Below are 25,568 nucleotides of genomic sequence, written 5' to 3' on the forward strand. Positions count from 1 at the left end.
TTACAATGTCATCGGCGAACCTCAAAGTTTTTACTTCTTCTCCATGAATTTTAATACCTACTCCGAATTTTTCTTTTGTTTCCTTTACTGCTTGCTCAATATACAGATTGAATAACATCGGGGAGAGGCTACAACCCTGTCTCACTCCTTTCCCAACCACTGCTTCCCTTTCATGCCCCTCGACTCTTATAACTGCCATCTGGTTTCTGTACAAATTGTAAATAGCCTTTCGCTCCCTGTATTTTACCCCTGCCACCTTCAGAATTTGAAAGAGAGTATTCCAGTCAACATTGTCAAAAGCTTTCTCTAAGTCTACAAATGCTAGAAACGTAGGTTTGCCTTTTCTTAATCTTTCTTCCAAGATAAGTCGTAAGGTCAGTATTGCCTCACGTGTTCCAACATTTCTACGGAATCCAAACTGATCTTCCCCGAGGTCCGCTTCTACCAGTTTTTCCATTCGTCTGTAAAGAATTCGCGTTAGTATTTTGCAGCTGTGACTTATTAAACTGATAGTTCGGTAATTTTCACATCTGTCAACACCTGCTTTCTTTGGGATTGGAATTATTATATTCTTCTTGAAGTCTGAGGGTATTTCGCCTGTCTCATGCATCGTGCTCACCAGATGGTAGAGTTTTGTCATGACTGGCTCTCCCGAGGCTATCAGTAGTTCTAATGGAATGTTGTCTACTCCCGGGGCCTTGTTTCGACTCAGGTCTTTCAGTGCTCTGTCAAACTCTTCACGCAGTATCTTATCTCCCATTTCGTCTTCATCTACATCTTCTTCCATTTCCATAATATTGTCCTCAAGTACATCGCCCTTGTATAAACCCTCTATATACTCCTTCCACCTTTCTGCCTTCCCTTCTTTGCTTAGAACTGGGTTGCCATCTGAGCTCTTGATATTCATACAAGTGGTTCTCTTCTCTCCAAAGGTCTCTTTAATTTTCCTGTAGGCAGTATCTATCTTACCCCTAGTGAGACAAGCCTCTACATCCTTACATTTGTCCTCTAGCCATCCCTGCTTAGCCATTTTACACTTCCTGTCGATTTCATTTTTGAGACGTTTGTATTCCTTTTTGCCTGCTTCATTTACTGCATTTTTATATTTTCTCCTTTCATCAATTAAATTCAATATTTCTTCTGTTACCCAAGGATTTCTATTAGCCCTCGTCTTTTTACCTACTTGATCATCTGCTGCCTTCACCACTTCATCCCTCAGAGCTACCCATTCTTCTTCTACTGTATTTCTTTCCCCCATTCCTGTCAATTGTTCCCTTATGCTCTCCCTGAAACTCTCTACAACCTCTGGTTCTTTCAGTTTATCCAGGTCCCATCTCCTTAAATTCCCACCTTTTTGCAGTTTCTTCAGTTTCAATCTGCAGTTCATAACCAATAGATTGTGGTCAGAATCCACATCTGCCCCAGGAAATGTCTTACAGTTTAAAACCTGGTTCCTAAATCTCTGTCTTACCATTATATAATCTATCTGAAACCTGTCAGTATCTCCAGGATTCTTCCATGTATACAGCCTCCTTTCATGATTCTTGAACCAAGTGTTAGCTATGATTAAGCTATGCTCTGTGCAAAATTCTACAAGGCGGCTTCCTCTTTCATTCCTTCCCCCCAATCCATATTCACCTACTATGTTTCCTTCTCTCCCTTTTCCTACTGATGAATTCCAGTCACCCATGACTATTAAATTTTCGTCTCCCTTCACTACCTGAATAATTTCTTTTATCTCGTCATACATTTCATCAATTTCTTCATCATCTGCAGAGCTAGTTGGCATATAAACTTGTACTACTGTAGTAGGCATGGGCTTTGTGTCTATCTTGGCCACAATAATGCGTTCACTATGCTGTTTGTAGTAGCTAACCCGCACTCCTATTTTTTTATTCATTATTAAACCTACTCCTGCATTACCCCTATTTGATTTTGTATTTATAACCCTGTAATCACCTGACCAAAAGTCTTGTTCCTCCTGCCACCGAACTTCACTAATTCCCACTATATCTAACTTTAACCTATCCATTTCCCTTTTCAAATTTTCTAACCTACCTGCCCGATTAAGTGATCTGACATTCCACGCTCCGATCCGTAGAACGCCAGTTTTCTTTCTCCTGATAACGACGTCCTCTTCAGTAGTCCCCGCCCGGAGATCCGAATGGGGGACTTGAGGGTAGGAAATTGATTGCGAAAATGACTCCAGGTCCCTCGGTCCATCTCATATCACTCATACGTAGAGGTAATTGTGACAACACATTGGGAGCTCGGTTCTGAGAATCCTTTTTGTAATTAATTTCTATTTGGAATTCATGTAAAAGCAAGGCTAACCTCATTAAACTGTTGTGTAGTAAGTTGCTCTCCATTGAGAATGCTAATGCATGATGGTCTGTAAAAAATAATTATTTTTTTGCCCCCAATTCAGTGTTTGGAATTGTCGAATACTCCAGACAATAGCTGGTAACTCATTTTCCATAGATGTGTGATTTAACTTGTGCAAATTAATGCTTCTACTTGCAAAAGTGATAGTCTTATGTGATCCCCAACTTCCGGATTCCATTCCCCTTGAAACAGTTCTGAAGTGACTCACTATTCTGAAGTATCGATTCTAATTTATATGGCTCATACATCATAGGATGGTTCAGCATAGGCGGATTCGCTAATGCTTCTTTAATATTCTTCAAAGCTTGTGTTGCCCCTTTGTCCCATAGACCTTTTTTTGAATAATGTTAATAGTTCAGGATCATTCATTACTTGTCCATGCACGTATATACGATAAAATCCTGTTAGACTGAGAAAAGAACATAACTCTTTCATGTTCTGGGATTCTGGACAATCTTTCATAACCCTTATCCTTTCAGCATCAGGTTTGATCCCATGTACCACTGCAATGGTCCTAAGAACTGTAAGACGAAAGGATGCAGGTTTTAAGGGAGAGGGTAAGGAGTCATTCCAATCCCGGGAGCGGAAAGACTTACCTTAGGGGTGAAAAAAGGACAGGTATACACTCGCACACACACACACATATCCATCTGCACATACACAGATATGTGTGTGTGTGCGAGTGTATACCTGTCCTTTTTTCCCCCTAAGGTAAGTCTTTCCGCTCCCGGGATTGGAATGACTCCTTACCCTCTCCCTTAAAACCCGCATCCTTTCGTCTTTCCCTCTCCTTCCCTCTTTCCTGATGAGGCAACAGTTTGTTGCGAAAACTTGGATTTTGTGTGTATGTTTGTGTTTGTTTGTGTGTCTATCGACCAGCCAGCACTTTCGTTCAGTAAGTCACATCATCTTTGTTTTTAGATATATTTTTCCCATGTGGAATGTTTCCCTCTATTATATTCATAAAGAATGAATTTTCATCTTTTACTTTAAAATGGCAGATGTAATCTCTTATTACTTCCAGTTTATCTGAGAATACTGATTTACATTTCCATAGAATATTGTATTATTGTTACTTCTGATCATCCCCTAAGAGGATAGATTCAGGAGATTTACTATATATTTGACTTTCTTCTTCTTCTTCTTCTTCTGAATTATCACTTTGGCCCGGGAGACCATATGCATTCTCTACATTCTGTTCCTGGCTTTTGTGGTCCATTCTCCTATTCTCAGGTCCATTGCCTCCATATCCCTGTTGATCTCATCCTTCCATCTTGTCCGTGGCCTTCCTCAACCCCTTGTGCCTTACTCGAATCCTGAGAATGCTACTCATGATAGTCTTTCATCTGCCATCCTAAATACGTGTGCAGCCCACATCAGTCTTCCTGTCTTCATCCTTCTGACAATATCAACTTGAAGGTATAGGTCTGCCAATTCCTGTGACTGGGTATCTCTCTTGGGACCAAATATTTTCCTTAATATCCTCATCGTTACAGATATGCATATCAGTTACAGATTCTTCTTTGCTTAGGATTTGCGCATTAGCAACTAAGAGTATACTGTTCACCAATACTCTTTGTTTCTCCACTATCAGACTTATTTTAAAAGTTACTACAACACGATAATCATCAGTTTTCCAAGACAGTAATTCTGCATGAATATCTAAAGTCACATTATATTTCGACAACCAGTCTACACCAAATAATACTTGTGAATTAATATTAGGTTCTATGAGTAAAGTCTGCATAAACTGAAAATTTGCAATACTTATAGTTACATGTGTTTCTTGTTTGATTACCTATCCTTTGCTTCCTGTAATACCTATGATATATACACTGGTAACAGGTAGTAAGGGACATTGGTCTTTAGTTGTCTTTGTTTGCAGTAAATCATATGAAATCAGTGAAATTTCTTTACAACACTCTATACAAATATCCACTTTCCCTCTGTGTATTTTCCCAGCTATTATGGGTTTTGTCTGATTTCCTTCTATTTCCACCCCCTCTCATCCAGCAGCCACTGTTGTGTAGGTATCTTATGTGTGAAAGCAATAAACTTCTCTATAGATGGACTTATGATTGTATTGTCATGTCCTGGATCCTTGTCCATGTCCCAGTTAATTCCATGTTTTCCTTTATGATTACTGGATATTTCCCCTGGATTACACTGTTCTCTGACACAGATCCATTAATAGGTATTGTACTTTTTATACAATTGTTAACGGTGTTTGGTACAAACACTTGCAGCTGTGTCTCATTGTTTCTTGTTTCTTTCAAATTACTTTGATTGTTATTTTGGTTAGGAACATGACATAACACAGCTTCTCTTCTCTTTGAAAATTGGTTTGGAAACTTCTTACACTGTGTGTTGTTATTTCCCCGGGTTTCTCTTTGGACATTCTCACTGCATTCTTTATTTAAAATATCTAGCCTTTCAACAAAGATCAGCAAATCACTTACCATTGTCCACTCTCTACCAAATTTCCTTTATTACCAATACTTTGAGAAGATGTCATTCTGCTAATGGATTATCTAAATACTGAGATCAAGTTAGATGTTGCTCAGTGCATTTTTTATAATTTCCCCAAGAACTATTGTAATATTTTGGGTCTAGTAATTCTAAAGTCAACTTTTTCTCCTGAATTTTTCCTGAATATCATCCCATGAACTCAAATCTTCCAAATGAATACTTCCCCATTCTGCCACATCTCTTGCCAGAAAACTAGATGCAAAATCTATTTTCTTATAATCATCCCATATCTTGGGCAAGGACCTATAAAATATCCACAAAAAATAAGTTGGGTGTACACCCTCCCTCAGTCAGGTTTGAACTTTGGGAATTGTTTTGTTAAGTTTGCAGTAATTCCTAGTTGAAGTTCCTCTATTAAATCACTTGATTGCTGATAGTCATTTTCTGACTAAATTCTTGCTGGGTATTTTCTAATGCTTCCCCCAACTGCTGTAATTCCTGCTGATATCCTACTGTGTCACCCAAAGGATTGGTGGTAGCACTAGTAGACTCAACTTTCTCTTGTACTTTTTATTCACGTAGCTCCTGCAGATGCTCTTCCAAACTAGTCAGAGTGTTTGGGACACTAATCACTTCACCAAATCCAATACTTTGTTCTCAAGCCTCTACTCAGCCTTGCATATCTGATTATGTATACTTTCAAATTCATGGGCTGACAATTCCTCTATTTGTTGCATCTTATTGTTTATGTCTTTAAACTATTCTTGAACTTCAGTCCTAATTGAGTCACATAGTTCAACTATCTCTGTTTGTAACTCCTCAGGTAACTTTCATAAGGTTGCTTCTATATTATACATTTTATCTACTTTTGTAGCTATGTGCTCCACTTCTCTTTTTAAATTTGAGAAATTCATATTTAAGTTCTTTAATTCATCCCCTTGGGTTGTAAAACTATTAGACAACTCTTTGGTGACTTTTATCATTATTAGATAACTCTTTTTCAGTGGATTTTAATGCTAGTAGATAACTCTTGTAACTTTATTAATATTTCTGGCAAACCGCCTTCCATGCATACACTATAATGACACATGTACTAGCACTTAAAGAATTTTGCTACATTTTAACACCACTGTTCAAATCTAGTGAAATATGTTTTTACAACTGTTCAAAGAATAAATTTGTAATTAAAAAGAAATCTCAGGTCAGTGCTGTTTACAGCTCACCTAATCAGGCATACAGCTAGCTGCGCTGTACTGCTAATATGTCACATGTGGGCTAAGGGACATATTGATGAGCTGCTGTGTGGTTATTGCATAGCCAGCTGACTGACTGTTGCACTGTGAAACAAGGCTGCACTGTTATCATGCTGGTCAGCTGCTGCAGAGATGCTGTTGGAGATCGCTGTTACAGTTGTAGTCTCAAAATCAAAACTTGGAACTCTCCCATGTTAATGGAATTCTTCTCTACTCATATGCCCAATGATACTTAAGCACACAAATATCTTTCACTGTTGATCTTGTTGCTGTGGTCATATAACACCCTCCCTTCAACTTTTAGTGTCAGTTAAACTTTTTTGGTCTTAACGAAACTAAACTTATTACCTCTTGAATATTGAAATTAATTCAGCTAACACAACTACATGTGTCTTCTCAGTTATTCATAAATTGTTCTGGTGTTTACGTTATTGTCCGTATCCTTTACTTTGTGACCTGTAAGAAGACACCACTGAACCATGACTCCAATGCTGAAACGGCCCTCTCCAGCAAGTGAAGATGCTTACTCGCTGCTGTGCCTCGTCAATTTTGTGAGCTAGCGTCTTTTACGCCCCTCTACACACATGGCAAAACCAGAAGACACACAGTAGGCTGTTTCACACTTAACAAGTACCTAAACAACATTTACAGTTTCCACAAACATTTTTCATTGGCCAGAGTAGTTAGAAATGGAACACGTTATTCTTTAGAATTGACATGTTACACCAGTCCCCAACCATCTGCTCTTAAACACTATACCTTGCTGAATGGCATATAGGCTGCTGTGTTGCTCCATCTCTTACATTCAGTTCCTGTGCTATCTATTAAAAAATAATAATCAAACTTCATAATAACATGCGAGTGTGGTTTTATGGTCTCTTACAAGGTTTACAACTTTGCTTCCGCCGTTTGCTAATAGGTGGCGACAACAGTAAGTAGCAGTCAAAAGAAACACATCGCAGACATCAGACAGTTAGCTTGGACCTCAGTCAACATAACCTCATTCAAACATTAGTCAATTTGTGTCTGTATCATAAAGTTGTCCGTGATTGAAAATGACAGTTTAGGAGCCTAATTCTCGTCATTTGTGGGAGATGTTACTGTTTTGTTTCAGTATGAAGAAAACAGTGGCCGAGTCTCATCGAATGCTCTCAAGTAAGTATGGTAAGGATGCTATTAGTGAAAGAACATGTCGTGAGTGGTTTCAACGCTTCAATAATGGTGATTTTAACGTGGTAACAAGCATAGTGGTGGAAGAGAGAATGTTTTCGAAGATGCAGAATTGGAGACATTTCTGAGTGAAGACTCACGTCAAACTCAAGAAGAATTGGCATGATTAGTGGGAGTGACACAGAAAGCCATTTCAAAATGTCTCAAGGCTATGGGCATGATTCAGAAAGAAGGAACTTGGGTCCCATGTGAACTGAAACCAAGAGACGTTGAACGGTGTTTGTGTGTTTGTGAACAGTTACTTCAGAGGCAAAAACAGAAGGGATTTCTGCATCGCATTGTGACCAGAGACGAAAAATGGGTTCATTATGGTACCCCTAAATGCAAAATATCATGGGGATATCCCGGCCATGTTTCCATGTCGACAGCCAAACCAAATATTCACGGCTCCAAGATCATGTTCTGCATTTGGTGGAACCATTCGGCGTCATGTACTGTGAGGTGTTAAAACCAAGTGAAACAATCACAGGTGCTCATTATCAAACACAATTAATGCCATTGAGCAGAGCATTAAAAGACAAATGGCCGCAATACAGTGAGAGGCTCGATAAAGTGATTTTCCAGCACAACAATGCTCGACCCTACGTTGCAAAACATGTCAAAATGTTCTTGGAAACATTAAAATGGGAAGTCCTACCCCATCCACCATATTCTCCAGACATTGCTCCCTCTGACTATCACCTGTTTAGATTAATGGCGTATGGCCTGGCTGACCAACACTTCCACTCATGAAGTAGTCACAAATTGGATTGATTCGTGGATCGCTTCAAAAGATGATCAATTTTTTCGATGGGGTATTGCCTGAAAGATGGGAGAAAGTAGTTGCCAGCGATGGAAAATACTTTGAATGATACATGTGTAACCAATTTGTTTCATTAAAGCCTCAAATGTTGGGGAAAAAATGGCGGAAGCAAAGTTGTACACCTTGTATTATTAGCAGAGCACGACACGCTAGTGATGGTAAAAACATGTTAAATTCTAAAATTGCAAATCCAATTTAATATTTATCCCAACAGTAGGAAATAATGTTCTGGATTTTACATATGAAAAGCTTTAGACTGGAATCTTTGTTTATTCAGTTAATGCACAATACTAAATTATACAGTCTGTTTTTCAATCATTCTAGACACTGAAGCCTCTTATGCATGCAAATGTATGTCATAAAAAGAATTACAACAATTTTTCTCGTTGTTTCAAAAAAAAAAAAGTTCTAAAACATTGAGTGACTTTACAAAGTATATTTATGTTAGAAAATTTTCGAATTTCTCACATGTTTCATTTGTATTTTGAAAAGTACATGACACATAATCCATAATTTCTTGACTTCAAGTTTTACACATTTTGATCACTAATTTATTCATGAGGCTTGAGTCTCAACATTTGCTTACATTTATACAGTATTTACACTGAATGACAAAAGTCATGGAATAGCGATATACAGATGGCGGTTGTATTGTGTACACAAGCTATGAGGGCTATCCACAAAGTACATTACGTTTTGGAATTAAAAATAAATAAAGTATTGGAATTTTTTTTTTTGTTATATACAGATGAAAGCCACACTTAAATACTACTTTTCTACATAGTTGCCATTTAAATTAAGGCACTTATCGTAGAGATGGACGAGCTTGGAAATTCCTTCGTCGTAAAATTTGGCCGCCTGCGCCTTCAACCACGTGGTTACCTCTTCTTTTGGGACAGAAAAGGTGTGATTTTTGTGGATTTCCTGGAAAGAGGCACTACAATAAACTCTCAAAGGTATTGCCAAACTCTGCACAACCTCAGAAGAGCAATACAAAACAAGCGCAGGGGAAATTTGGGCTCAAAGATCTTGCTGATTCACGACAACACCCGGGCCCACACGGCAAATGCCACTCGTGAAGTTCTCGAATCTTTTAAGTGGGAGTTGTTTCCTCATCCGCCGTACAGTCCCGACCTGGCACCGAGCGACTTTCACTTATTCCCAGCAATGAAGAAGTGGTTGGCTATGCAGCATTTTGATGACGATGCACAGCTTCAAGAAGAGGTAACCACGTGGTTGAAGGCGCAGGTGGCCGAATTTTACGATGAAGGAATTTCCAAGCTCGTCCATCGCTATGATAAGTGCCTTAATTTAAATGGCAACTATGTAGAAAAGTAGTATTTAAGTGTGGCTTTCATCTGTATAGAATAAAAAAAATTTCCAATACTTTATTTATTTTTAATTCCAAAACGTAATGTGCTTTGTGGATGGCCCTCATATAAAAGGGCAGTGCATAGCAGGGCTGTCATTTGTACTCAAGTGATTTACATGAAAATGTTTCTGACGTGATTATGGTTGCACAACTGTAATTAACAGTCTTTGAACACGGAATGGTAGTAGGAGCTAGACACCTGACACATTCCATCATTATGGAATTCAATATTCTGAGATGCGCAGTGTCAAGAATGTGCCGAGAATACCAAATTTGAGGCATTACCTCTCACCATAGACAATGTAGTGGCTGACAGCTTTCTTTTAACGACTGATAGCAGCTCCAGTTGTGTAGGGTTGTCAGTGTTAACAAACAAGCAACACTGCATGAAATAACCACAGAACTCAATGTTGTGGGACATACGATGAACGTATCTGTGAGAACAGTGCAGCAAAATTTGGCGTTAATGGGCTATTGGGCTCATGACCACATCGGTTGGATCCGAGATGACTGGAAAACCGTGAGCTGATCAGATGAATCCCAGTTTCAGTTGGTAAGAGCTGATGGTAGGTTTCGAGTGTATCACAGGCTCCATGAAGTGATGAACACAAGTTGTCTACAAGGCACTGTGCAAGCTGGTGGTGGCTCCATAATGGTGTGGAGTTGACTGAGTCATCTGATCCAACTGAACAGATCATTGACTGAAAACGGTTGTGTGTCGATACTTGGAGGCCATTTGCAGCCATTCATTGACTTCATATTTCCAAACAACAATGGCATTTTTATGGATGACAGTGTGCTATGTCACTGGACCCCAATTCTCCACAATTGGTTTGAAGAACATTCTGGACAGTTCAAGTAAGTGGCTTGACCACCCAGATCACCCAACATGAATCCCATCAAACAGTTATCGGACATAATCAAGAGGTCAGTTTGTGCAAAAAATCATGCATTTTTGCAGTTATGGACAGCTGTGAAGGTAGCATAGCGCAGGATTTCTGCAGGGGCATCCAACAACTTGTTGTGTCTACACCACGTCAATTCACTGCACTAAACCAGGAAAAAGGAGAACTGACATGATATTAGGAGGTATCACATGTCTTTTGTCACTTCAGTGTATTTAATCAGCTGTATTTGTGTACAGTGTGGTTGTTAAACAATGTCCCTTTTTAAAAATAGAACACACAGAATTATGTGACATTAAATAATGAACAATACAGTAGGAGTCATCTGTTACTTACTGTGTATTCTATAAAAAATGTTCTTTTCAGATAATAAATTAAACTAATAAACTCATTTGTATCCACAATAATGAAATTTTTGGCAATCATAAACTAAATGAATAAACTCTCATTTGTATCCACAATCATGAGATTTTTAGCAATCAACACGTTGTAATTCAAATTTACTTCCTCATAACTCAAAAGATGACTGTTTTGTTCATACACACACACATATATAATGGTTCATAATATGTTAATATTCGTCAGTTCACTTTTTCCTGTTGGATCTGCTTCATCCCATTATCTCCAAAGTGTCCTACATGGTAGCAAACACTCAGTAGTTGATTGTCCCAAGCCATAGTCAATTAACATTTATTTTCATTCAATATAAAAATGCAAAACTACAAACAAGCTTTCTCAGCATTGATTTAGTTTGCTTAACTACAAATTAATGATTGATTAACAATAATAACTATTCATTTTCTGTCCAAGAAAGTGCTTGAAAGATTGTATGTTCCACAAAGAAATCACTATGGTGGAAGTCACCGAACTAGTGTACAATGGGGAGAACAAGTTTTACATTCAATTAGCACTAGTTCCTATGGAGGAAGTGCGACCATGTCAGAATCCCTTCAGTAGCATAGTGACAGCAACAGTATAATCTTCACACAAGAATACCAGAATTGGAGCACCACCTCTCTAGACAGCCAAGTCAAATGAGGCAAATTTCCATGGGCAGCAGTTGGCTGCTCATAGTGGCTGCGATGTGGTATCCTCCAGATTGGGCTGCTGCTGGAAATGCATGGTGAAGATCCTGGTGGTCGCTCTGCTTCAGAATTGTTTGCAGAAGACCAGTGGACTGAATGGGCAGAGTGATACCTGCTTGATGCTAGGATAGAATGTGATTTGCGGAGGCAAAGTTGTGGCGCTGTTGTCCAGGATGCACGCGCATCTGTCTCAGGGCTGACACCTCTTCTGGCAAAGCTAGTGACACATGTTTCTGTGGTGCCAGCTGGATTTCCACTTGGAAACAGTCTGGCATGTTTTGGGCACAGTCCAATACCTGCTGTCCTGTTGCCATCTGGGTCTGGTGAGAGAGTGTTCCTGCAGAGCCAGAGCATGGGCAACTTGTGGACCATGCCTGTAATGTGGGGAAAGATATTGGAGCCATCTTTATGTAGGACAGAAATTCTGGGCCCTCCCCCACAAGGTAAGAGATGGCGATGCCATCTCGAAGGTTGAGGTCCCAGCATTGACGGAGTGTCCAAATGGATGAGGTGTCTCAGAGTCATTGTCTCTGTCTGTGGGTGTGGGTGCACTTGTAGGCTGAGTTGTGTCCCTGGCCAAACAGTGATATGGATTCCTTGAGTTTGATTGAAAGAGCTAGAGCTTGCTTGGGCGTGACATGCCAAGAGCAGATCTGGAAATAAAAAGAATATAGCATCATTGTCCTGGCCAGTCACAGGCGATACTGGATACATACTCCAAAACAGATTATGTTTTTAGTGTGTAGGTGTATTCCAGAGTAACTGATGCAACATCTGGAAGCCTATATTAGATTTCAGTTAATTAATCTGATGCTATTGTTTGATTTAGAAACCTTGAATTTTTGCCTGCAATCACCAAAATACTAACTGAAATTATGCAGTTGCCAAGATTTCAAAATAAATTCTTTTAGTAAAATATAAAAACAATAATGTTTTGGTAACTGCTGCAACACAAAAAGGACATTGGTTTTACGATGAAAAACTACAGACACATTTGCTCTGAGGTACGACATTTTTTTATGGTTTTAGATTCTCACACACATTCAAAATTATCGGTAACATTGAGAACATAAACTTATTTAATTTTAATATTAATTGATTTATCACTTATTCAAAAAACAAATGGTAACTGATGCAACATTTGCAACGTTATCTGTCCAAACATACCACAGGGGAAATGAAATCTGCACTACACCTCTATTATTGACAGGTTCTGGTGTATCAATGGAAGCAATTACATTGTTTAGGGAATACCATGTCTTATCATCAGGAGTAGTCCAGTGCCACCCACCACAACACTTGTGCAAGATAGTGACAAGAACACCTCCGTTTTCTGAAAGAATGTCGTTTATAATGCCAGGATATATTTCACCTCCATACTGAACAATTACAATATTACCAACCTTATTTTCTGTGATGTCAATTTTCACCCTTTCATCATTTGGTTGGACTGAAGTGCTAGAATTGATGCTTAAGGGAATATTAGAAGTATACATTTCAGTTTTGATGAAGCTAACAGGTACACTGATTGCAAAAAGGACTACATAAGTTGTTTTAACAGTGATTTCACTTAAGCGCTGGACATAATGCATTTGATGTGAGTTGGAATGGGTAATGGTGGATTATTCTTCCATCGTTGCTCTAAGACATGATGATCTCTCTCCAAGTCAGCTTCTAATAGATGCAGAACAATAATGTTGCGGCAAGCCTCTTTTGCAGCAGAAATGAAATATGCTGCATTGTTAATGACTGCTGATCCTTGTAAAATTCTTCCCCATACAGCTCTCTTAACTGTCCCACCAATACCATCTGTTTGACCTTTCCCATGTGATGTGGCAATAAAGCTCCAATCTATTTCCTTCAGTTGATTATGAATTTCTTCAGGTGATAAAATAAACAGCAGTGTAAATTGGTTTTTGAATTGACATCCTGCACCATCAGAGAAAATGTGAAGTTTGTGAATAGGATCAGACTGTTGGGTGTGGCTCATTATCAATTTGTTAAAAGAGAAAACCAAAAATTTATCACGATGTGGCTCATCTGTAACAGTTACAGAGGCAGCTTGTTGATTTCTTTTTGTTAAGAGGGCTGTGAAAATAGTAAATGTACTTCTGTGCCAGTGTGCAGACATTATTTCATTCTGGTGTTTCAGACCAAGGGCTTCAGCAAAATCTTCTTAAAGAACACCTCCACCATCCACACGTGATTGACGAAGTTGATGAATTTGTTGCAGCTGTAATTTTGTGATAAAGCAATGATGGCAAAAGCTTGCTAACGGTGCAGCTAATGCTTCTTGAGCAGCAGACAGTGCGGTTTCAATTTTTTTCTGTTACAAATCAGCCACCAGAAGGTGACTGATAATAGAACACAGGAAGATCACTGTTGATAGATGCACTTTATCTCTGTGATACCAATCTAGTCAGAAATTTTTCAGTATCTCCGCACCTGGGACATACACCACAGTTGCAATGTATTCCCCATTCATACACTGAAAGCTGAACTAGAGCATTTATGTCTTTTGGAAAATTTGAAAATATCTTTGTTATTCCTTCTAAAATCATATTCCCATTTTCATGCAAATGAAACTGCAAGCAATGTGATCCTGGTCTGTTGCAGGTTAGACATTCTTAGGTCACATATGAGCAAATTTTGTTTTTCCTATTTTCAGCTCTGGAAGTTCTGTCTTGAACTGTTTATATGCTTCCATGGTAGTCATCAGAAGCAACATTTTTTTGGTATCTTTCTTTTTCACCAGATAAATGTCTAACTGTTACGAAATCACTTTTCTCTGGCAGCTGTCAAGAAACAAGATCATTCTCATAAAAGTTCTTCACTGGCTGCAATGATTCAGAATCCAGAGCAGTTGACTGGTGCACTACTGTTGGTAAAAGTTGTGCATTTACACCAAACCTATTTGCAGGTTTGCCAACCACAGTTTTCTTTTTATTGGGGTTGTGCTCTCTGAGCACATTGCATTGTTTTGCCTAATGACTGTGGGTCTTGAATGCTTGTGATGGTAAGGATACAGCTGCATTCAGCATTTGCTCTCAAGTTTTTCTCATTATTATTTTATTTCCCTCCTTTTCCACCTTCTTTCTAGTAGATGACCACCTTTTCTGATAGGCCTTTGCTTGATCAACATTTTGCTGCCTCATCTCAGATTTTTTTTCTCCTGTCATTCGACTTCTATAGTCTCTCATTTTCTGTGCTGCTGTTTCAGGTGCTGTACTTATTAGGCTGTGAAATAAAAAAAAATGTGTGTTATATTTTCTGTAACAAATAGATTTTGCATGTAGATAGACACATTTTGCAAGCAGTAACTGATGAAAGTAGATCCAAGTTGCATCACTTACTACAAGTAAGTTGCATCAGTTACCACAATTTCAGCTAAACTTACAGACGTGAGATTCCAATTTTTGCACTGGCTTGTGTGATATTGCATGAATTACATAAAATGTTGAACCAGTACATGCGTGGTTCTTCATTTATTTGCAAAATAAACTTTTCGCCAGAAATGGTAACTGATGTGACGTAATACGTAGGCAGTTTGAATAATGTATTACTACAATCATAGTTGATATTTAATTTTAAGTTAGGTGTCAAGTGAAAGCTCTTACCTTTGTATTTCTTCCTTAAAATTTCTGCCACAAATGTATATGTCTTACTTCCTTTAAACAAACAAATTAGCACCATGCCACAGAGCACATGTTTTTAACAAGCAGCCACCTTAAAAAGCAAGTCCATGTTCCTCCCACAAGAGTACAGGAAAGCTGCTCAAGTGACATCTGTAATGAGCATCAGATACTAAGGCAAACATATGAAACATAATTAATGTGATCATAAAATAAAAATATTTCACACTCGATGTCTGTATTTACAAGGAATGCACCTGTATATTTCCAAGATAGTGCAACCGTGGAGCCAGATAGCCTGCTTGTGTGGTCCCAAGGAACAGCTGTAGCCAACTTTAGGAAGGTGAGGTGACCCTGTAGATGGCCATGTTGCCATCCAGCTGAAACTCGTGTCATACGGATCATACTGATATGGACCACAGGCCAATGGGCAGCATCTTGCTCAGTCTTCTATGTGGAAGCAGGGGAATCACATGAGATGGCCATCATTCATTGAAAAGGGGTTACTGCATCCATAGAAGAATATAAGTGTCCCTGAAGTGCCTTTGACTTGAGAAGGAAAAGTTAATTACATGAACAACTATGACAGCCAATACCGAAGTCCACCCAAGTCCCTGGTAGAGGCCTAGTCTCGCTGAAACCTGATGATGGTGCTGGCAGCGTCACACAGCAGTGGTTGTTGGCTGGCCTACAGCTCAAAGAATCTAAAGGTTTCCCAGAAAGCCTCTGACTGATGAACCACAACTGTAGTTGACTCCTAGCCCAGAGAGCCCGCTCATTTTGTGTAGGGAGTCATCGGCTGAAGCAACTACCAGAAGGCATGGTGATAATTCAGCCCAAGAGCCAGAGATTAAGCACAGCTCCTGACTGTCAGGGAAATGCAAAGGCATGAGAGTTACTGAGCATGTGGTGGGTTTACCTGCCAGTATGATATGCCAGATCCATGGTGAGAATGCTCACTGAACTAAAACATGTCTACGTAAAACTCTTGGATATTTCGCGTTACCAGATCCAGTATCCCTACATTAATTTCAAAGCTAGCAAACTGATTGCATGGATGAGATGAGTTCATCACCATTTAGAATGTTTTCATACACAAAAAATTGTGTGAATTACAGCAATATTAAATAATTGCCATTTTGGTCATTTCATTAACAAATTTGTAGTATGAAAACCTGAGGTGCTATGGATTCAAAGAAGGTGGAAAATGAAATATACGTTTTTACCCTATGATCTGTTAGTGCCATGCTTTTGTACACTAAATAGTTTCAACATTACAAGCAACAAACAATTTCATAGTTACATAAATTAAGCCATAGTACAAGTTCTCCACAGTAACACAAATCACGCAGTTTTCACAGTATACTATCCAGTATTTTTTCCTGTCTTAGTGATTTCATCACATTCAGTGTTGTTAATAATAGTATTATGTTTATTTATATTAGACATTAGTATGTGCTTTTAACATGTGAGTATGGTGCACGTATTGTAAATTCTTGAGGTACTAAGTGAAAGAATGCTGAAAAACAGTTTGGCCACTTAATTTTCATGTTAATTTATAGACTTGTTTTCTTTGTGTAAAAATACATTGCAAAAATTTTCAATATGTAATTTGTCAATAAAAGGAAATCAATAGACTTGTACTTTAGTTTATAGGTGGCATTTGACTGCAAGAAAGAGGGCTATCTTTATAAACATGTAGTTTTAATGTTTTGTTGTCCACCACCAGTAGCTGAGTGGTCAGCACAACAGAAAGTCAATCCTAAGGGCCCAGGTTCAATTCCCGACTGGGTTGGAGACTTTCTCTGCTCAGGGACTGGGTGTTGTGTTGTCCTAATCATCATCATTTCATCCCTATCAATGTGCAAGTCGCCAAAGTGGCATCAAATCGAAAGACTTGGACCCGGCGAATGGTCTACCCGACAGGAGGCCCTAGTCACATGACCAAGAAAAAAGTTTTGTTTGCAAAATTTAAATGGTAGTCATAAAAGTAATTTCTGTTGTAATGAACAAGGCAGTGTGACTTCAGTGACACTTCATAAGTGAGATGCGTCAGAGCCTCATGGTTTTTTTCTGTTTCAGTTGCTGTCGCAGTCTTTGCAATGAATGCAGTGATAGGCAGTGGGAGAGATTTTTGTTTGGCCTATTGGCTGCACCAAATGTGAAAGACTCTAAATTTTACACTGTTGAACTCTTCTTACTTCATGATTTGTGGGTGATAGCTGTTCACAGACTGTGAGAAGGTTCAAATTTGGATGAGTATTAGGCATTGAAGCAAGCTGAAATGTTACATTTTGCAGTGTGCTGAGAAGTGCTGCAGAGAACTAAAGCTGGTCTAAATTAATTTATCATGAACTGGTATCACAAATGAGAAGCTGTAGGTGTCATGAAACTGGTTTACTACTGCTATTAGATGGCTTTTATGAAGTTAGGGTGCTTTTGGGCTTTGAAATTGAGCGTCCACGTGTAATGGTTTGTTGATATGGGCGTTTGCTGTGCTCATATCTCACGTACTTCCAACTTCTTCTTCATGCAGATATGAACTTCACAGACAAATTGCTCATTGCAAAACTGTCCTTATTTTGTTTCTTTTAATGCAAGGCCATCATCCACAAGTGAACTCAATTTTATTCAATAAAATATATGTTTTTCAATTTCAGTCATAAATACTTGTCATCTGCAGTTACTTATCTATCCATTCCTTTAACTTTGTTTGCAAATATTGCCATATTTTGAACTTCTTATCAATTGCTAGTAAACTCAGAAAAAATTTAAAGACTATACAGCTAAGTTTGTGAGTGGGTAATACACTACTGGCCATTAAAATTGCTACACCAAGAAGAAATGCTGATGATAAAAGGGTATTCGTTGAACAAATATATTATACTAAAACTGACAGGTGATTACATTTTCATGCAATCTGGGTGCATAGATCCTGAGAAATCAGTACCCAGAACAACCACCTCTGGCCGTAATAATGGCCTTGATACGCCTGGTCATTGAGTCAAACAGAGCTTGGATGGCGTGTACAGGTACAGCTGCCCATGCAGCTTCAACATGATACCACAGTTCATCAAGAGTAGTGACTAGCGTATTGTGACGAGCCAGTTGCTCGGCCACCATTGACCAGACGTTTTCAATTGGTAAGAGATCTGGAGAATGTGTTGGCCAGGGCAGCAATCGAACATTTTCTGTATCCAGAAAGGCCCGTACAGGACCTGCAACATGCGGTCGTGCATTATCCTGCTGAAATATAGGGTTTTGCAGGGATTGAATGAAGGGTAGAGCCACGGGTTGTAACACATCTGAAATGTAACATCCACTGTTCAAAGTGCCGTCAATGTGAACAGGAGGTGACCGAGACGTGTAACCACTGGCACCCCATACCATCACGCTGGGTGATACGCCAGTATGGCGATGACGAATACACACTTCCAACATGAGTTCACCGCGATGTCACCAAACACGGATGCGACCATCATGATTCTGTAAACAGAACCTGGATTCATCTGAAAAAATGACGTTTTGCCATTCGTGCACCCAGGTTCATCGTTGAGTACACCATCGCAGGCGCTCCTGTCAGTGATGCAGTGTCAAGGGTAACCGCAGCCGTGGTCTCCGAGCTGACAGTCCATGCTGCCGCGGATGTCGTCGAACTGTTCATGCAGATGGTGGTTGTCTTGCAAACGACCCCATCTGTTGACTCAGGGATCGAGACGTGGCTGCACGATCCGTTACAGCCATGTGGATAAGATACCTGTCATCTCGACTGCTAGTGATACGAAGCCATTGGGATCCAGCATGGTGTTCCATATTACCCTCCTGAACCCACCGATTCCATATTCTGCTAACATTCATTGGATCTCAACCAACGCGAGCAGCAATGTCGCGATACGATAAACCGCAATCGCGATAGGCTACAATCTGACCTTTATCAAAGTCGGGAATGTGATGGTATGCATTTCTCCTCCTTACATGAGGCATCACAACAACGTTTCACCAGGCAATGCCAGTCAACTGCTGTTTGTGTATAAGAAATCGGTTGGGAACTTTCCTCATGTCAGCACGTTGTAGGTGTTGCCACCAGTGCCAACCTTGTGTGAATTCTCTGAAAAGCTAATCATTTGCATATCACAGCATCTTCTTCCTGTCGGTTAAATTTTGCGTCTGTAGCACGTCATCTTTGTGATGTAGCAATTTTAATGACCAGTAGTGCAAATGGAGCGATGTGTCACCTCCCTTTAGACATGTGTTTGTGCCAAAATTTCTTCTAGATTGCTGCTATTTCAACTGCAACTTTTAACATAATTTGATTAGTTGAAAGAGGGAGATGAGCTCACATGGGTCTTCATTTGCTACAGAGACCCCGCAAAGTGTGTTTGTTTATGTTGTCTGGCAAGACTTTATCAATCAAGGTGTTCAAAGTATGCAACTAAACGAATGAAAGAAGGAATAACAAATATTAATTTTTAGGACATTTCTTCTCTTTTATCTAATCTATTGTTTTCTCTCCATTCATGAACTAATCATCTTTGGTAAGTTTTTTTCCCCTCTAATTCCTTTATTCACACATTGAGTTCCAGTAACCCCATCATGAAGTGGAGCTTTTAGTGATGTAGAATGATTCAAGTTATATGTTTGCAGGAAGAAGCAAACACTGCTGGCTACTTCTGTAAAGAATACTAACAATGAAGTATGACATCCCTCAGGTTTTCCTGGTGTGATTGGTTAATGGTATTCTCCCAGGTGGTCAGCTGAGTAGTTTCCATTTTATGCTTGGTACTTTGATGACCAACCCAGTCACCTTCTTCATTTGCCATGGACTTTGCTGTTATGTGTACTTGCTTCCTAACCAGACTGTGAACTATTGTAGGTCTCATGACATTATTTATAGATGATTGTAAGATTGACTCCCAATGCCCACTATGCCCTTTTATCCTCTTTTTTGTTTCGCGGAGCCTATACTATTATATTCCATGAAATACACTTTTCTCTGTGTTTCCATGCTGTAATTGATATGATGGATGGTGAAATCTTAGTAAGTTGAGTGCTGGACCCCAAGTCTTGTTTGAATTGAAACCTCTGTCCCAGTTTATTAGGTTTTTCAACATCTTTATTGCAATCACTCATTAATTATGCTGTCTCATAAACTTGGTTTTTGCACCGTGATACTATCGTATTTCATTTCATTATTATATTTGAGGCAGTGCTCAGTGACAACTAATGTGGTTGGTTAAATTGGTCAGGTGTGTCACTGGTGTTCCTTGCATTTCTCCCGTGCGGTTCTGGGCGCTACAGTCTGGAGCCAAGCGACCGCTACGGTCGCAGGTTCGAATCCTGCCTCGGGCATGGATGTGTGTGATGTCCTTAGGTTAGTTAGGTTTAATTAGTTCTAAGTTCTAGGCGACTGATGACCTCAGAAGTTAAGTCGCATAGTGCTCAGAGCCATTTTGCATTTCTCCTCAACTGTTCTTATAGCCTGTTCCATGTTTGGTATGCCATGTTCATGTGGAATCAGGTGCACACTCAACTTTAAAGAGACCTCGATCACCTTCAGCATTAGGAGGGAGGCCTTTTATCTTTATTTGTGGGAGCAAAATATGCTGGCTGTCAGAATTCATCAACAGATTGTTAAATAATTCTACAAAAAATGAACCCCCACAGCCTCTGCTATGCACATAACATAATAACAGTTGCATCATTACTTGTGAAAAATACTTCCAATTATATCCATCACACTAGCGCTGTGTAGCAGAAAGGCTGTAACCATTATTTCTTCTTTTGACATGTCATTTCAGTAGATTTTAGGTTTTGTGACATGAAACACAGTGTTGTGTGACAGATATACTTTTGAACTTTGGAGGATGGGTACCCAATGTAAAAACATTTTTAGTTATCAATGGAACAACATTTTTCAAAATTCTCATTTCAGAAATTAATGTCAAATTTCTAATATTTTCATCATACCTCTACACATGCATGCATGCATGCATGCATGCACGCACTCATTAAACCATGTAGTGTTGAACACTTTCAAATGCCTCTCGATTGTGTTTTATGATATTTTGCTGGGGCTTCCGCTGTTTAATTCTATTAGCTTAGGCTGCCCCACTGGTGGCACTACAGAGTAGTAGCACAAGTAGAGAAATGTTCAGGTTATAGAAATGATCCTCCCTCATCCTTGAAATCGAAGCATTATAGTGGTTATGATAACATATCAACAAAGTTAATAAAAGAGTGTTCATGTGAGCTTAGTCATATCTTAAGTTATTTGTGTAATCAATCACTTATCACAGGAACATTCTCAGACTGGCTTAAATATGCTGAAGTTATACCTCTCCACAAGAAAGGGGACAAAAAAATGCCATCAAATTACTGACCAATCTCACTTTTGCCATCTTTTTCAAAAATCTTTGAAAAGGTTATGTTCAAGTGTCTACTTAAGCACCTTAGTGAAAATAACATACTGTCAAAGTCACAGTTTGGGTTTCGTAAGGGTTCTGATATTGAGAAGGCTATTTACACTTACAGTGGAAATGTCCTTAATTCATTAGACAACAAATTAGAGGCAACTGGAATATTCTGTGACCTGTCAAAGGCTTTTGACTGTGTGAATCACAGCGTTCTTTTAAGTAAATTAAAATATTATGGCATCACTGGTAGTGTTACAAAGTGGTTTCAGTCATATCTTCTTAATAGAAAACAAAGGGTGTCATTATGTAACACTTCAGCAGTAGGCAATCAGACATTATCTGACTGAGAAGAAATTACATGTGGTGTTCCCCAAGGTGCCATACTAGGTCCACTACTTTTTCTTATGTATATTAATGACCTGTCATCTGTTACATTACCAGATGCCAAGTTTGTTTTATTTTCAGATGATAGAAACATTGCAGTAAATAGTAAATCAAATATAAATTTAGAAAGGGCAGCTAATCAAACTTTTACTGACAGTAATAAGTGGTTCATAGCCAATGAACTGTCATTAAACTTTGAAAAGACCCACTATATGCAGTTCAGAACTTCCAAGAGATTTCCTTCTAGTGTGTGTATAAAATATAATGACTTGGAAATAGAAGTTGAGAATGTAAAATTCTTGGGATTACAACTTGATAATAAATTCAGTTGGGAGCGACATACTAACTGTTATAACTTCAAGCTGAACAAATATATTTCAAGGAAGACGCAATACATGAAAAGTCACAGATCAAGAAAACAGAGTAAGACGTGTGTACGCTTTAACAGTCAAATCATAACTGAGTCCAAGTCTAGCCACCGCTGGCAGGCTGGCCGCTTAGGTGGCACTGCTGCTGCATGGCTGGCAGACAGCGCCGCATGTAGAGGACACGTGTAACTGCGCGGCGGCACTTTGAAAAATCGGCGAGTCACAAAACTAACGAATTGCTAAAGTGCCTAAACAAGTTTGTGTTTGCAATGTGAATGATGTCAGACATAGGAGATATAAATATTAAAAAACTGACATATTTTGCTTATTTTCACTCCATTGTGTCATATGGTATTATGTTTTGGGGTTACTCCACAAACCGAGAAAAAATTTTTGGAGTACAGAAGTGTATAATAAGAGTATTGTGTAGTGTAAATCCAAGAACATTCTGTCAAAACCTATTCAAAGAATTGGGCATACTAACCACAGCTTCTCAGTATATTTATTCCTTAATGAAGTTTGTTGTAAATAATACATCTCTTTTTCCAACTAACTGCTTAGTACACCGTATCAATACTAGGAATAAGAACAATATACATAAAGATTTAAAATCACTTACTCTTGCCCAGAAAGGAGTCCAGTATTCAGCAACACATATTTTCAATAAGTTACCAGCAACCATTAAGAATTTAGTTTCAGACAAGACACAATTTAAACATAATTTAAAAGAATTTTTGGTGGCCAACTCCTCCTATTCCATCCATGAATTTCTCAACAAGTGCAGTAGACCATTTTAATAAAATTTATTATACTTTAATTTTTGACAATACTTGGTTGTAACAGTGTGAATGATGGATGTATGGAAAGCAGATGTAAGTCTTAAGTCTGTAAATAGTGGAACTTTAATTTTAAATCTTGTACATAATTTGACTGTTCTTAACTGAGGATCATTGAAATGAATAATTTACTTTAATTTTTGACAATACTTGGTTGTAATAGCCAAGTAACTAGCTACTGTGTGAATGATGGATTTAATGAAAGCAGATGTAAGTATTAAACCTGTAAATATTAGATGTTTAATTTTAATTCATGTACATAATTTTACTGTTTATTTACTGAGGATCATTAAAATTAATGAAACTCAAGTTTTTCTAATTACATTTTTGTAATGTGTTTATCTGACATTTTCCACACCCAGGAGGATACCCTCTTTTGTGGGTCTGTGGAATGAATAATCTAATTTAATGTTGCAAATTATCATCAAAGACACATCCTGTGAATCTCGAGCAATATAACTAAATGTGCTAAAGCACAATTATTAGGGAAAAAAAAGAATTGCTCTCTATTATTTTGAGGGGATCATTTGGTAGCAATACTGGAAAAATATTCCATAAAGTACTTTTAGACCTGTAAGACATAGTGAGAAAAGCTATGATGCTAACAAGCAGTCATCTATAATTCCAGCCCACACATTAATTTTAAACCAGTACTCAGATCTGTCAATTCTGTGACAATCTTAGGTTAAGATTTCTTGATCTGTGCTACTGCAGAAGAAAAATGGTTCAAATGGCTCTGAGCACTATGGAACTTAACATCTGAGGTCATCAGTCTCCTAGAACTTAGAACTACTTAAACCTAACTAACCTAAGGACAGCACACACATCCATGGCCGAGGCAGGATTCAAACCTGTGACCGTAGCAGTCGTGTGGTTCCAGACTGAAGCACCTAGAACCACTTGACCACACCGGTATTGCAGAAGAATTGTGAGGCCCTATGAAATGTGTCAGGTGTGCAGTCGAGCATACAAATAGTTGTTCAGGTAGCACAGTATGTGTGGTGTGCATGTGCAACACTCATTGATGATAATAATGATATGTGGTATGGGAAGTTGGTGGGAAGAAATAACAGTGAATTATTAAACTCATAACCTGGCATGTGGCAAAAGGCAATAATGGTGGTAGGATATTGATTATTGTAAAAGTCTTCATAATGTGTAATGAAATAGATACAGATTTTGAATTTGTGGTTATCTGGGTGAAGATAAGCATAACAGGTGGGCCTAAAATAGTAGTCTGATGTTACTATCATCCACGCACACCAAGTACTGGAGAGTTATGATCTGTCAGGAACAGCATGGGAAATACTGTGTATAAATTCCCTGACAATGCCATAGTGATTGGGGCAGATTTCAGTCAGTCATCTGTGGACTGAGAGATGCATGCACTTAGGAAGAGACACAGGGAAACAGAATCTAACACTGTTTACTTAACTGTAAAATAGGAATCAGTGACCAGAAGGATGCTGTAATGTCATTGATCAGCAGTCTTGAACAAAACACAGGGAAAGATAGACAAATTGTCTTTGAAACTACTATTTTTATTACTCATGTGAAGCTGGGCCATGTTTTGTAAATCTTGACCATGTCTATTTCCATGTAACATAGGATGATGTCTGTTCAATCAGTTCTGAAGAATTTAACAGCACTCTCATGTTGCACATGTCAAAATGTGGAGTCTTTAAAATGTATAACACAAATATATGATGAGTTTGTCATACAGAAATATACTCCACTGTACAAAAGCTATAATGACTACAAAATTAGGACCAACAGGAAAAGAAGAAAATCTGTAAGAGTCATCTGAAGATGGATTTATTTTAAATCCAAAACTGGTAACAGATTGTTCTAAATGAATGATACTTGTGGCTGGCTTCTGATTAAATTGTAAACCTTATGAATTACAGAAATCAGTATCCAAAATATGTTTAACTGGAGCAGTCATTGAATAAATGTGTGGTACTTACAAATTTTTGGATGTCAGGCATTTGTACATGTACTGAAAGGGAAATAAGCAAAATTATAAGACAAATCCAATGAACTTATCTTCCTTGGATATTATGAAGATTCTGTTACTAAAAGCATATTGATTCACACTCACCAAAGACAACTGTAACAGGCCATGATGTGCAGTTAATCAAAAATTCAAACTGCAACTTTGAGATTAACATCATTAAGAGTACCAAACTTACAATTGACAAATACACCAATTATTTTTTTGTATTTTTTAAATAAAAGCAATATTTAACATGGTTTAAAAGGCACTGGGACCAACACAACCTGCTAATGTTGATCGATATGCAGTTCACTTGGAATTGGTACCGAGTGAGAATGAGTGTACAGAGAATGTCAGTGTTGATATGGATACAGAGAAACAACCAGATTCAGACCTCTTGTGGCTGGAAATTAGAAAAGCATCAGTTCAGAAATACCA

At 38.4% G+C, this 25,568-nt stretch overlaps 1 protein-coding gene across 2 annotated transcripts in view; it reads left to right on the top strand.

Moving 5' to 3' along the window:
* Nucleotides 1–25,568, top strand: part of LOC126236502 (enoyl-CoA hydratase domain-containing protein 3, mitochondrial) — a 130,564-nt gene that overhangs the window by 77,309 nt on the left and 27,687 nt on the right. The window contains exon 6 of one of the 2 annotated variants that reach the window (XM_049945859.1): nucleotides 17,216–17,648. The exons of the other annotated variant lie outside the window; for it this stretch is intronic. Coding sequence (XP_049801816.1) covers nucleotides 17,216–17,298 — 83 coding nt within the window. The 3' untranslated portion in view covers nucleotides 17,299–17,648. Of the gene's footprint in view, nucleotides 1–17,215; nucleotides 17,649–25,568 lie in introns of those variants that run through there. 2 annotated transcript variants of the gene reach the window in all.

Source organism: Schistocerca nitens, chromosome 2 (assembly GCF_023898315.1).
Source record: "Schistocerca nitens isolate TAMUIC-IGC-003100 chromosome 2, iqSchNite1.1, whole genome shotgun sequence".
NCBI lineage: Eukaryota > Metazoa > Arthropoda > Insecta > Orthoptera > Acrididae > Schistocerca > Schistocerca nitens.